Source organism: Ambystoma mexicanum, chromosome 1p (assembly GCF_040938575.1).
Source record: "Ambystoma mexicanum isolate Mex_15411 chromosome 1p, UKY_AmexF1_1, whole genome shotgun sequence".
In the NCBI taxonomy this organism is placed as follows: domain Eukaryota; kingdom Metazoa; phylum Chordata; class Amphibia; order Caudata; family Ambystomatidae; genus Ambystoma; species Ambystoma mexicanum.
Window position 1 is genome coordinate 166,202,918 of NC_090921.1, and position 12,402 is coordinate 166,215,319.

Genomic DNA, 12,402 nt, shown 5'->3' on the forward strand with positions numbered 1-12,402 from the left:
ATGACATTAGTTGAAGGAGTCGAGGAAAATGGAGCTGTTCAGGGAAAAGCTCCTTTTGTACAACTTGGACAGCAAAAAACGAAAGATGTTCAATCCAAAGAGGGGTCCCAATCACTATCCTGGCCAATGCAACCAGAAATAATTATGCAAGTATGTCAGAAGCTGGGGGTAGTGCTGGCATCTCTTTAGTAGCAAAAATCTAAAAATCACTTGTTGGAATACACGAGGCTCTAGTTCATTTAGAAACAGCAAAATGAGAGCCTCGTTATTCGGGGTGAGCAACCTTATTTTACTATAAAAAACCTAGTTAGGAAATACACCAGAACTGGAGGGTTTTAACCTTTCAATTCAACCAGCATATAGTAAAGCTAAGGGTCGACCAATGGGGGGTTTATTGATTGCTTACAGAAGGGTATTTGGTGAAATTACAGTCATACCCTATAAACAAGAAGGAATTCTCGTAAGAGCAGCCACCCTCCCCGGTAACTCACCATCGAAGGAGATAATTATCAATCTATACTGGAACCCGGCCAGGGAAAAATTACTGGAATTCTTAGAATCAATTTCAGTGGTCCTTAGTGATAGCAGGATTACCTTCCCGGGCTCCTTTATAATAGTTGCAGGTGACTTAAATTCACAATGCATTAAAATTAAACAAAATCTGGCAAGGGAAGAATGAAAGAAATAACCAATGGCAGAAGATGTTTGGATTTCTTTGATGAATGGGATTTAAAACTCCTAAATGGATCGGTAGAGGGGGGCGTGCCGCCCTCCACCACTTGGGGGAGGGGAGGGGCCCACAGAGTCAACACTGGACTAGGTCTTCTTATCCACAAATTGGTTTGGGTAAAGTACACACTTTGCCGTTGAAGATGGGGGTACAAGTGACCATAAGCGCTTAGTAACACAAATAAGTTGGAGCTATAGGGACACAAATGAGGTGTGGGACAATCGAGTAGTCGTAAATGCCAAGAAAAATCGCCTGGTTAAATACCAGAGGGAAGGTGCTCGCCTAAATGATGGTCTGGACAGACTCCATAATTGGGATCGCCCTGAAGCCCTATATCAAAACTGCATGCCGCTCACTTTCCATGACTTCATATGGTCAATTGATTGCCCTAAGAGCATTCAGAAGGGTCATCAGCAAACCCATACACATCATTTTGATGAATCAATATGGGAAAGAAAATGTGAGACAAGGAGACAACTACGATTAGCTAGAAAGATGGCACGGAGTAAACTAGACCTTGCAGTGGAGATAAAAAAAATAAAAAACAACTTTAGGAGTTGGTCCAGACATCATAGGGAAGAGCTGTGGCAAAACGATGAAGAAATGTTGCGTGTTCTGCAAAACAACTCGTCACGTAACTTTTGGTCTCTTTTTAACCCACTCAAAATTGATCAAGACACAGCTCAAATGAATAATGTATCTGAACTGAGCTGGTTGACCCATTTCTGCAACAAATATCAAAAACCACAGGGAGTGCCGATCTTTAGGGGTGGCGGTGGAACTTGGGGGTTGAATTTCAATAGAGAAGATGTCCTGAACTTAATAAATCCTCTGCATCCAGATCTGCGGGCCCCAATTGTCTCACTTATCAAGTTTTCAAAGGCTTATGTATGCAGACAACATCCTACTAGACAGGACACCCGTCGGTCTGCAAAAATTGCTAAATGCACTTGACTCGTACATGAAAGTAAATGACTTGGTGGTAAACCCGGAGAAATCAAGGGTTGTAACCTTTGGAAGTAAGGGTACTAAGGGAGCCAGATATCCTTGGTCAGTAGGTGGTTGTCTGATTCCAGTGGCAAAAGAAGTTGTGTACCTTAGCGTTAATCTGCATGCGGTCCCTGCAGTTGGGACACAGTATGGAGAGTTATTGACCAAATGTACACAACTAATAGCACAGATGAGGATGATCTTGAATCTGTATGGTAAATTTACCATTATGCCAATAATTAATATGGCAAAAAATTATTCCTGCGCTACTATATGGAACCGAGGCAAAATCCCTATTATGGTCAATAGATTGGCGAAAACTCGAGAGTCACATCTGGAAACAGGTATTAGGTTTGCCCAGAGGTCTACAGACCGCCACTCTTAGATACGAATTAGGTCTAAAATCTCTTAAGAGCGCAGCGGAATGGAAATTACTCTCTTTATATAGGTCTATTGTGGCGTCTATGCCTAATACATTGTACGAAGACCTTCTAGATAACTTGAATTTAGATACCTCCCTAACTTTGAGAGGACTTAGACAGGTGGCAGAATATCTACTGAGTTATTGTGAACAAGACAAACACACATTGATCACAAACCCACTGAAGGTCAAGAAAGCCATCACAATAAGATTATCACCACAATGACACAGTAAGGTCTTCTTCCATCTCCACATCTTTTTTCAAGTATGGGAAAGAGCAGGGGTTTGTTCCTAGGTACTTGAGGAAGTTTCCAGATGTGAAAGGAAGGCAGAATTTCTAGCGAGTACGCTTGAATTTGATCAAGAAGGGGCGAAGTATTGACCAAATGGGGACTTACAGAAGAGACCAGGAGTCTATGTATGGAATGTTCAGACCCAAGTTAACAAACGCTTGAGCACCTATTGAGATTCTGCAATGGTACCTGGGACATAAGGGTTAAATACCTGGGTAATTCAGTCAGGTCATTTGATCGGTTATCAAGTGCCTTTTGGGAAAGAATGATTGTCGGCCATGAAACCAAATTGGCATTAAACGTAATAAGAGTTTTGCAATATACAGGTTGCATCACACAAAAATATTGGTAATTCAATTAATGTACTGGATGAGAGATGCGTTCGTATGATATTTTATTCTTGACTGTTTAATTCTTTTTCTTCTTTTTTTTCTTCTTTTTTAAGTGAAAATTGTATCAATTTGCATTAACATGTTGTAATGGATTTTGAGCAATTTTATGAAGAATGTGTAAAAAAACCCATATGCGGTAATATCACAATAAAAAAAAAATTTAAAAAAATGCCAGTAAAATGTGCACACAGAAAGTAAGGAACAGAAAGCTATTTTGGAGGCAACTAGGATTTGCAATAAAAATAGAATATGCCATGTTCACAATTACCTTATCATCTTTGACATAAAGTGCTAACATTTCTTCCCTCCCATATCGGTAATCGGCTAGCTTGTACTTTGGCATGGCAGGAGAAGGGGGAGGTGACGTAACACCGGCGCCACTGGCCAGCGCACGGAGCCTGCAGGAATAAAAACAAGCAATTGGACCAACAGTAATCAGAAAGGTCAACTCAAACAAGGCATTCAGGTGGAGGGAAGACAGCAAGCAAAAAAGACTTCCAAACCATTAAAGCAAGCATGTGTGATTTAATGAGTGGCTGTAAACTGCCTAGAATGAGGCGGCAAGGATGGGGCTAGATAACCTCTCCCCTTCCACCCAAGGTACTCCCCCCCCCCCTACTTTTATAGAACCACCATAAAACAGGCCACACACTGGGGGAAGCCATCAGCAACTAATGGCGATAGTAATCCACCTGGCACATAGTCCAGGACAAAGAAAATGTTACATAACCACTCTAACTCCTGCAAAAAATGAATAATTACATGCAGAGAGCACTCACTTTGAAACTATTTATTTATTTTAGTTGTTTGTATAGTGCGCCAAGCCAAAATGCATCTGGGCGCTTGCTTACATAAAAATAATCACAATTGTTACACGTTACCGCAATACATTCGTTTACAATGTTTACGTTTGATACATTATCAGAGTCTGTAGATTTCACCCCTGTGAAAATTACCAAAGTCTAACTTAATTGGTGGGATTAGTACCTTTGGGATACGCCCATGGTGTAAGTTAGTTGAGTAGTTTGTGTGTGAAGAGGTGTGTTTTAAGCTGCTTGCGGAAGATCGAAAAAGAGTCCTGTGCTTTGAGTTGGATAGGCAGGACGTTCCAGAGTTTGATGACCATAGATGGGAAGCTGCTGCCGCCGGCTTTTTGGAGCTTGAATTTGGCCAGAGTTATGCAGCTGTCAGTTAATCAGCATGTGTTAATCAGTTTACAAGTGTAGGCCGTGGTAGACATGGTGGCGTTCATTTGTTTGGCTAGTGTGAGAAAGGAATCTAGGTAGAAACCTAAATTTTTAACCTGGTTGGAGACCAATTGTGTTGCCATCAATGTTGAATGATTGGAATGCCGTGCTGAGATTGGCAAGGCTAAGTTGGGAACATCTCAGTCTTGTACTCGTGAAGGCACAGTCCGTGATGTGCCATCCATGCCTGTATGGTTTGATAGATGGCGTTGAGGGTGAAGGTATCAGCGGCATGGTCTCCTGTGATGGGAATGAGGACCTGGGTGTAGTCTGCGTAGATGGTGTAGGAGACACCCAGGCCATCAAGTCGGTCACAGAGGCTTTGTAAAGATGTTATTCAAAGTGGGAGCCACACATGAGCCTTGCGGTACTCCGCAGGTGACAAAGGTGGGTGGTGCTTCAGATTTGGGTGAATAGACCTTAATGGTTCTGTCAGAGAGGAACGATTTTATCCATTGGGTTTAAAGAAGTAAATCCATTTTATCCACACACCAACTACACCATGCCGTGAATAAAGCAAGAACAGTGCAACAAAGCTAAACTCCCACTCACCTGGCACAACAGCACTGCATAGCAAAATAACGGGTAGCTGTACACTAGACAAAAGGTCTTACCTTGAATAAAAGCAAGCTCAAAAATACCAGACTAATTAATAGAGAACAAATCTTGTACAAGAGTCAAAATATGTTGGTGCAAAAAAGGAAACTGTCACTACAGATACAAGGCCTATAGTAAAATAAACTACCAACCAAATGTACAGTATCGTGTTTGCTCTCTGTACAAAGATTTGGCAACTTACACTTTTATAACGGTAATTCATATAGACACGAGTTGACAATACCCTCCCCACCCATCTCCATCAAACATACCATTCTGGTCCAAAGTTGAGGGTCTCAGCAGCCATTTCTCTCCCCTTTTAGTCCTTTTTCTTTTCCTCTACAGTGACCTGGAAGACAGTAAAATGGTCAATGACTGACCCAGAAATACAACCACAGAATCGGAGCTTTGACAAAACTGGTTGCTTGGGATGGCAGCATCTGTCCCAAGCCCCCCGAGCTATCAGGAGCATACATCAAAGGAATACTCCGGCAAGGGGCTAATACCAAATTCCATGGCATAAACACTTGTCCTATCACAACGGACTATCGCTAATGTTAGGAAGCAAGTGTACGTTATACAAGGCCATTTGTTGTGGCTACTCTGAAGGACACACATTATGGGGTCTATAAGGATCTCAATTCTCTACAATAATACATAACTTTTCTGGCTGAATCTTATGAGTTCAGATAAAATGCTGATAATCGTTGAATCGTACATATATGAAATGAGATCCGACAGTCTATTCGGTACAGGTTTCCAAGATGCGGCCAAACACTGAAGCAGGCACTATCGCATAATCCTTGGAAATTAGATGGTAGATTGCTTCCACAGACGCAAATTCTAAGTGGGTACCACCTATGTAGTCCCAAATAAGTATTATATATGCTATTTGGTTCACACCAGAATCCCTCAGGACCCAGAGTGTACAACAGTTCTTCAGAATTTACTTGCAAGATCCCTTAGCAGAAAACTAGTTAAATAATTAGTGTTGTCATTAACAATACAATAAATTAAAGAGATGGGAGGAGTCTCATACCCTGAGGAGAAACAGATCCTTTACATTAAATAAGTGATATATATTCCATGTGCCATAAAACTTTGGTAAAATCTTAGATGACAGAGCATGCATTTTTTCGATTCTATGGAATTTAATTCCGAAGATTGGATGATAATTTGTGCATTTTTATCGGTCACAATAAGATTGACGCAGGCCTCCAGATAAGCATAGTACCAAGCCTTTTCAAGCATTAAAATCCTTTAATTACGACATCTTTCTTCTTTTCCTGCGTAATGATAGGCACCAGTTTAAAGCAGTATGGCAGTGTAAAGGTCAGGCTACTTGACAGAAACCAGAACGCTTCCTTTGATTTTGAACTAAACCGATTTAATTGCAGGCTATAGAGAAAAGCCTCTGAAACCATGATTTATCTGAAGCCATTCAGCTTCTGTGTTATGTGCATTGATGCTCATGGAGCAAACAGAAGCATTGTGCATATTTATTTTCCTTGCATTATATGATCATAATTAATAAGGAAGAAGTTACTGAACTGTAACTATTGTTCTCCAGCATGGGTTTGGCATGGATTCACAAGCTCATGAATATTCCCCATCATGCCAGGTATCCTTGGTAAAAGAAGAACAGTTTCACTTTGACTTAAAAACTATTTCTCCTCTAAACCAATCACTGTCCTCTGGGCCATACTGCCCCCATCCAATGAAGGTCCTCTCCCCAAGCCCTTCCTATAGCAGCCATCTTCAGATTTGAAAAGCACATAAAGTCGCAGTTTGACCAAGATGAGCCGCAGAGGGGTGTGAGGGAGGTTTCGCATGTGAATCAATGCCAGACCCATGCTGGAGAACAATAGTTACAGGTGAGTAACTTGTTCCTTCTCCAGCATGAGGTCTGGCATGGATTCACATGCTCATGAATAACAAATACATAGCAGTACAACATAAAACAACCACGGGAAGTGACAAAACTTAACAGAAACAATGAACTCTTAGATCTGGAACAGACTGCCCTCAAGCAAACAGGTTGTGTAGCACTGATTGGCCGACTCTGGACTCCTCCCAGTAATCCCTGTCGATGCAGTAGAACTTCGTGAAGGTGTGCGTGGACCTCCACGTAGTAGCCCTGCAGAGGTCCAGCAACGGCACACCAGACAGGAACGCAGTCGTCGCATTGATCGCTCTGGTGGAATGGGCCTCGTAGATGGGCGGGCAGCGGTCGATTCACCAACCGATGAGTGCGTGATGCAGCCGAGAGTTAACTTGAGGTGGAAGCCTTGGACAATGTGTTCCCATGGTTCACTGGACCAAAGTCCACAAACAGCTGAGAAGTCTTCCAAAAACTCTTTGCGCATGTCACGTAAAACTTCACAGCACGAGCAACGTCCAGCGAGTTTAAGGCCCTTTCAAACGGTGATTAAGGCTTCGCAGAAAAAACGATAAAGGCTCATTTAGGTGGAATTCCAGCTGAACCTTCGGCATGAAAGAGGGGTGTGTCAGCATCATCATCCTTTATTAGTGGAAAGTCAGATATGGCTGTTTGCAGGATAGGGCCTGGATCTCACCCACTCTCCTGGCAGAAGTGATGGCCACAAGGAAAGCTGTTTTCCACGAGAGGAAATTGATAGAGTCTGATGTATAGGCTCGAAGGGCCCTCCCCAAACGCCGACATGAGCTCTGTCAGCATAACGTTGAGTTCTCATGCCTCCCATGCTGGTGCAGGAGACTTAACGGGCATGACAAATCAACAGTCCTTTGAGGAATTCCTTGACGAGTCAATGAGACCAAAGTGAAGTTCTTCCTGGAGACCTGGTGTAGCAGGAAATAGCCACCAGATGTACCTTGATGAAGGCGTGTGCCAGTCCGGCGTTAGCCAAGGATAGCAAGTATGGAAGTATCTGCAGGGCCGTGATCCCCAGAGGGGTGATCTTCTGCGACCCTCACCAAATAGCGAAACGCTTCCACTTGTGACCGTAGCACTTGTTAAATGTTAAAGGTAGTTGTACCGCGCACCGTCACCAACGGAATTGGTCCCCAGGCGGATCTGTAAAAGATAAAAGGTGGGATGGGTTAGTAAGGTGAAGGAGGGAGTAGGATAGTGAGAGGAGTGGTGTTCTGTTGGCAGCTTCAGCTCAGTATACACCGGGTGCTGAGCTTTGGTGCGGGTATCGGAGTCAGTCCGCATGTGCTGTTGTTCCGGCTTATGTGTTGTTGCAGTGTTGTGAAGTGCGTGCGGCTTGTTGTGCGAGAGATGGTTGTGTGAGTTTGAGGGAGATAAGTATGCAGAGTTTGAGCTTATTTTGGATAGTGGGTTACCTGAGCTTTACCATGCTAGCATTCACATTTCTGTCTGAGTGTGGCACTTGTTGGCCCTTACATTCCCATCTAGACGCGGCGCGGCCCAATGTTTAGGACTTCATCCAGGTGTGGTCATGCCAACATTCACAACTCCAGGTGTGGCACACGCTAGCATTCACATTTTTCATAGGCGCGGGCATGTTGTCCTTCAATCAATCCGATCCAAAGTCAACGTCCTGGCCTTTGCAAGGACCTCCCTACAGTCCACCAGCAACTCATATCCTCCAACCTCTAGGGCTGCAGGAGCCAAGCCCTCGGATTCAGCAATCCCAGGTAGTGATTTAGGTTTGCGCCTCCTTCTCTGGTGAGAATATCTAGAACTACTGGCAGCTTGATGGGAGGTGACTGATAGGTTGAGAAGGACCGGGTCCAAAATCTGCCTCGGCCACGCCGGGGCGATAAGAATCATCCTGCATCGGCACTAGGAGTGTGTTTGATGACTCGTAGCAGTAGAGGCAACAGAGGAAATGCATACAGAAACAAGCCTTCCCACGGGAAGGAGAACGTGTCCCCCAGTCTCCTCGGTTGGTGGAATCTGCTGGCAAACTCTTGGCATTTTCAGCTCGCCGCCGTTGCAAACAGATCGATCAGGGGCCTGCCCCACTTGGCGAAGATGCAGTCCACCTGGTCCTGCCGAAGTTCCCACTCATGGCAGGAGCATTCCCTGCTGAGCGAGTCTCCAATGGTACTCCTAACTCCTGCATAGCGAAGAGTGACGAGGAACATATTTTGGCCAACGGCCCAGTGCCACAAGTTCTGCGGCTCTTTGGATAGCGCTGGGGACAGAATGTGCCACCCCCCGCCCCACTTTTCCTGATGTAGAACATTGTGGTGGTGTTGTCCGTGGAGATCACCACCACTTTGGGCCTCAGTGACGGAAGGAACCACTTAAGGGCCCAGTGTCTGTAACTCCAGGATATTGAAGTTGATATCCTCCTCCTCGACAGCCAGAGGCCTCTGGCATGCAGACCACTGGTGTGGGCTCCACAGCCTTCAAGGGAAGCCTCTGTGGTGACCGTTTCCTGGTATGGAGGGTTAGGACCTCGGCCAAAACGTCCTTCTGGAAGAACAAGCCGGTACGCTCCAGAGGAGGCAAGGTGAACGCCCCAGAAAGCACCCCTTCCTGTGGACCGGGTGCCTTGGGTACTGTAACATCCAGTAGACGCTTGTCCAGCACCTGGTCGTAGAACGCTCTAACATAGCGGGCTGGTCCTCGCTGTCCTGATCCCGCTGTGTCATCCGACACATCCGGGTCAAGCTGCGTCGCATCTGGCCCTAGTGAAGATTTGTCCACTGGAGGCCAGGGAGGCAAAGGAGGAAGAGCTGGAGGCGGGCTGGCTGGTAGAGGCGGAGCTGATGGAACCAATAAGGTCCTTTTCCATTCTAATCAACGTAGATCACGGGCGCAAATGTTGCAGGGAGCGAGAGTGTGCAGTAAAGGCATGCAAGAATTCCAGTCATACACTGGACGAAAAGGATGCACACAAGGAAAACTAGGTTCACCTGAAAAAAACGCTCCCAGCACCTAAAGCCAATGGCGTAGGTGTAAGGGAGGAATCCAAAATGTTTGCCGTAGTCTTGGCGGGAACGGCCGCCATTTTGTCAGCACCTGAGAACTGCAACATGTGGGAGTGATGCAGGGGTCTCCACAGGCGGGCCATGGGTGTTCACTTTAGCCTTGACACAAGGAACCTCAGCAGAGCCGGTACTGTATAGCCTAGGAGGTCCGAGACATGCTATCAGCCAAATTAGCCTCCAACGGAGGGACCTCGGCCACGCTGGTAACAGGAATTACAGTCAAGAGACCTCACTCTGTGCCCCCTTGACAGAACCGGTGTCAGAGACCGAGCAGGAACGATGAGGAGTACACATCACCAACAATACCTTTACAGGCCTCTCAGAACTGTCGGTCACCTTAGCCGCAAACAGAGGAAACTCGGACCAGAGTCTGGTAACAGCTCCCTCACGAGGGGCCTCGACTCTTAGTTCGGTACAGAAAGCCTCAACGGAGGCCTCAGGGCATACCCCGGTGTCTGTATGGGAAGCTCCAGACAAGGAGACCTTGAAGAAAGCTCTGGTACCCACCGCCTCAGTAGAAATGGGCGCACAAACAGCCCCCACAGGAGGGGCCTCGGATTGTAATCCGGTGTCGATAGGCCCCTTACAGAGGCCCTCTGAGAAAACCCCAATACACTTTTTAGACCTAGAAGGCACCTCAGGGGAAACCCCAGTAACAGCTTTTGAAGCTCCCCCCAGACTGGGAAGACCCCGGAAAGGAGTCCCCCAGCCGGGGTGATCTAAAAACGAAAGAACTTACCGGGTGTCTCTTCTCGTCGATGAAGCTCTGAAAATGCAGATCAGGAGTGCGCTGAAACACCACCTCTCACCGCTCCAGACGACGTTGAAGCGCCCGGACCGAAAGGGAATCGCAGTAGAAGCACAAGCCCCAACGGTGGTCCGGACCCAAAGACTCTAAACAAAAGAGGTGTCATGATCTCTGCTTCCAAAAGGTCAGGGTTTTCCCAACTCCCTTGGAAGCAGATCCATAACCCAGGTTCCGAGTGCCAACCAGTCCCAATTGGGACTTTTTGGACCCAGTCCTGGCGCCAGTGGCACCAGGCTCAAATATGCCCAGTCCCAGCGCTGGAAGCGCCGGGCTCATAATGCTTGGGTGGACTTACCTACAGCAGACCATGCTGCTTACTTGCCTGCCAGTTGAGCCTCTGATCCCCTTCTGTTTGGAACTACTTTTCCTGTTGGGTGGGGCTGGAGCCACTCCCTAGATTCAGAACACTGGAACTCTTCTGGAAAGCAGGAACTCTTTTCTTACCTAGGCGTGGCTGTGGAAGAAGACACCGAAGCACTACAGGAGGCTATTTAAACCACACCCGGTAGATGAATCTTGCTTTGCGTTATTCTGCAACCTCTGCAGCAGAACGCTCATCGTGTCTTCTGCATCCGGTCCTGGGCCTAAGGAAAAAGGCTTACCATCCTGAATCCAGTCTTCAGCAACACCTATAAAGACAAGAAAGAACAGGTTAGCATTCCGGCATCTGAAAGGCAAAGGCTTACCATCCTGAATCCAGTCTTCAGCAACACCTATAAAGACAAGGAAGAACAGGTTAGCATTCCGGCATCTGAAAGGCAAAGGCTTACCTACTCTTTGTGCGCTCCGGAGGTCTTCACACTGCATTCCGGCATCTGAAAGAGAAAAGCTTACCAACTCTTCGCACGCTCCGGAGGCCTTCGGCGCTGCATCCCGCATCTGAAAGACAAAACAAGGTGCGTTTAAGACATTGGGGAACTTTAATACTCACGTGCCATTACTCCTTTCCACATCTAATCCAGTGGGTATTCCGGCACCCTGCAGCCGCTCCGAACTCGTACCTGCAAAATAAAAAGACAGTTAGAGCGCATCATGAAGCAGGCAACAAGCGCTTACTTACGTGCTTCCAGGCGCTTCTATTCATCACACGGGCTCCATCTTCAACTCACGTCAGCCCGTCATCCGCCATCGCCGGAACCCTGCAAAACAAGAGACATCATTACTAAAGACTTTACAGACATTTGAATGACTCGAAACTTACCGTTCGTGCAGTAAACGACGGACAGCAGTCCTCTGAAGTCAAGAGGCCTGCGCTACCTATCCAGTGAAGAAACTGGTTACAGCACCCTGCCCCGAGGCAGATGGAGAGCTCAGCATTTACTTACCTAAGGTGAGAGCGTTAACCTTTGGGGGTCTACAGGAGAGGAGAAGAGGAAAGAGATAGGGACACCCCAATAACCCCAGTTCATTAACCCCTTATTTTCTATCTGCAGACATCTTACTCTACACGTCAGGCATACAGTGTACAGAGGTCCAGCCCAAAGAGCCAACCGGGTGCTACACATCACCTTTGAAGATACGGTAGTCGCCCAGTCAAGACCGGCGCCTCTGCGAGAATCAGGTGAGCGTTACAAGAGGATGGGGATCCGCCCTAGCGAAGCGTCGTTCGCAGGAAGAACAATTGGGAAAATCTAAACGGAACGGCATAGACTATTACGTGACCGCTAAGCCAGAGCAGGAGAGAAGGACACTGGAAGGAAAAAAATCTCCCAAAGATGCAAGTGCTTCCAGTCCCAATCATGCAGAGAAAAGGACTGATGGGCGATGCGCTGGGTGGAGCTAAGGAGGGTGGGGTTAGATTAGTGAGCGGTACCACGCGTAAAAAGAGAGGAAGGACACATTTATGAAAATTGTGATGCTTTTTACAAAGTGCTCTGGTCCCTCCCCATAGGACAGAGGACTGTCCCATAAGTGTGGAGGAAAGGGGATGAGACGTAGGAGTAATGGCACAATAATATGAACGAAACGAGCAGGCCC

The 12,402-nt window shown here is 46.4% G+C and overlaps 1 protein-coding gene across 4 annotated transcripts in view; it reads right to left on the reverse strand.

The window, feature by feature from the left end:
• GIGYF1 (GRB10 interacting GYF protein 1) overlaps positions 1-12,402 on the reverse strand; it is a 1,784,248-nt gene that overhangs the window by 1,645,103 nt on the left and 126,743 nt on the right. For all 4 annotated transcript variants that reach the window (XM_069645982.1, XM_069645992.1, XM_069646001.1 and 1 more), the window contains 2 exons: positions 4,943-5,019; positions 3,095-3,224 (listed from right to left, as the gene is read on the reverse strand). In XM_069645982.1, coding sequence (XP_069502083.1) covers positions 3,095-3,224; positions 4,943-4,977 — 165 coding nt within the window. In that variant the 5' untranslated portion in view covers positions 4,978-5,019. The remainder of the gene's footprint in view (positions 1-3,094; positions 3,225-4,942; positions 5,020-12,402) is intronic.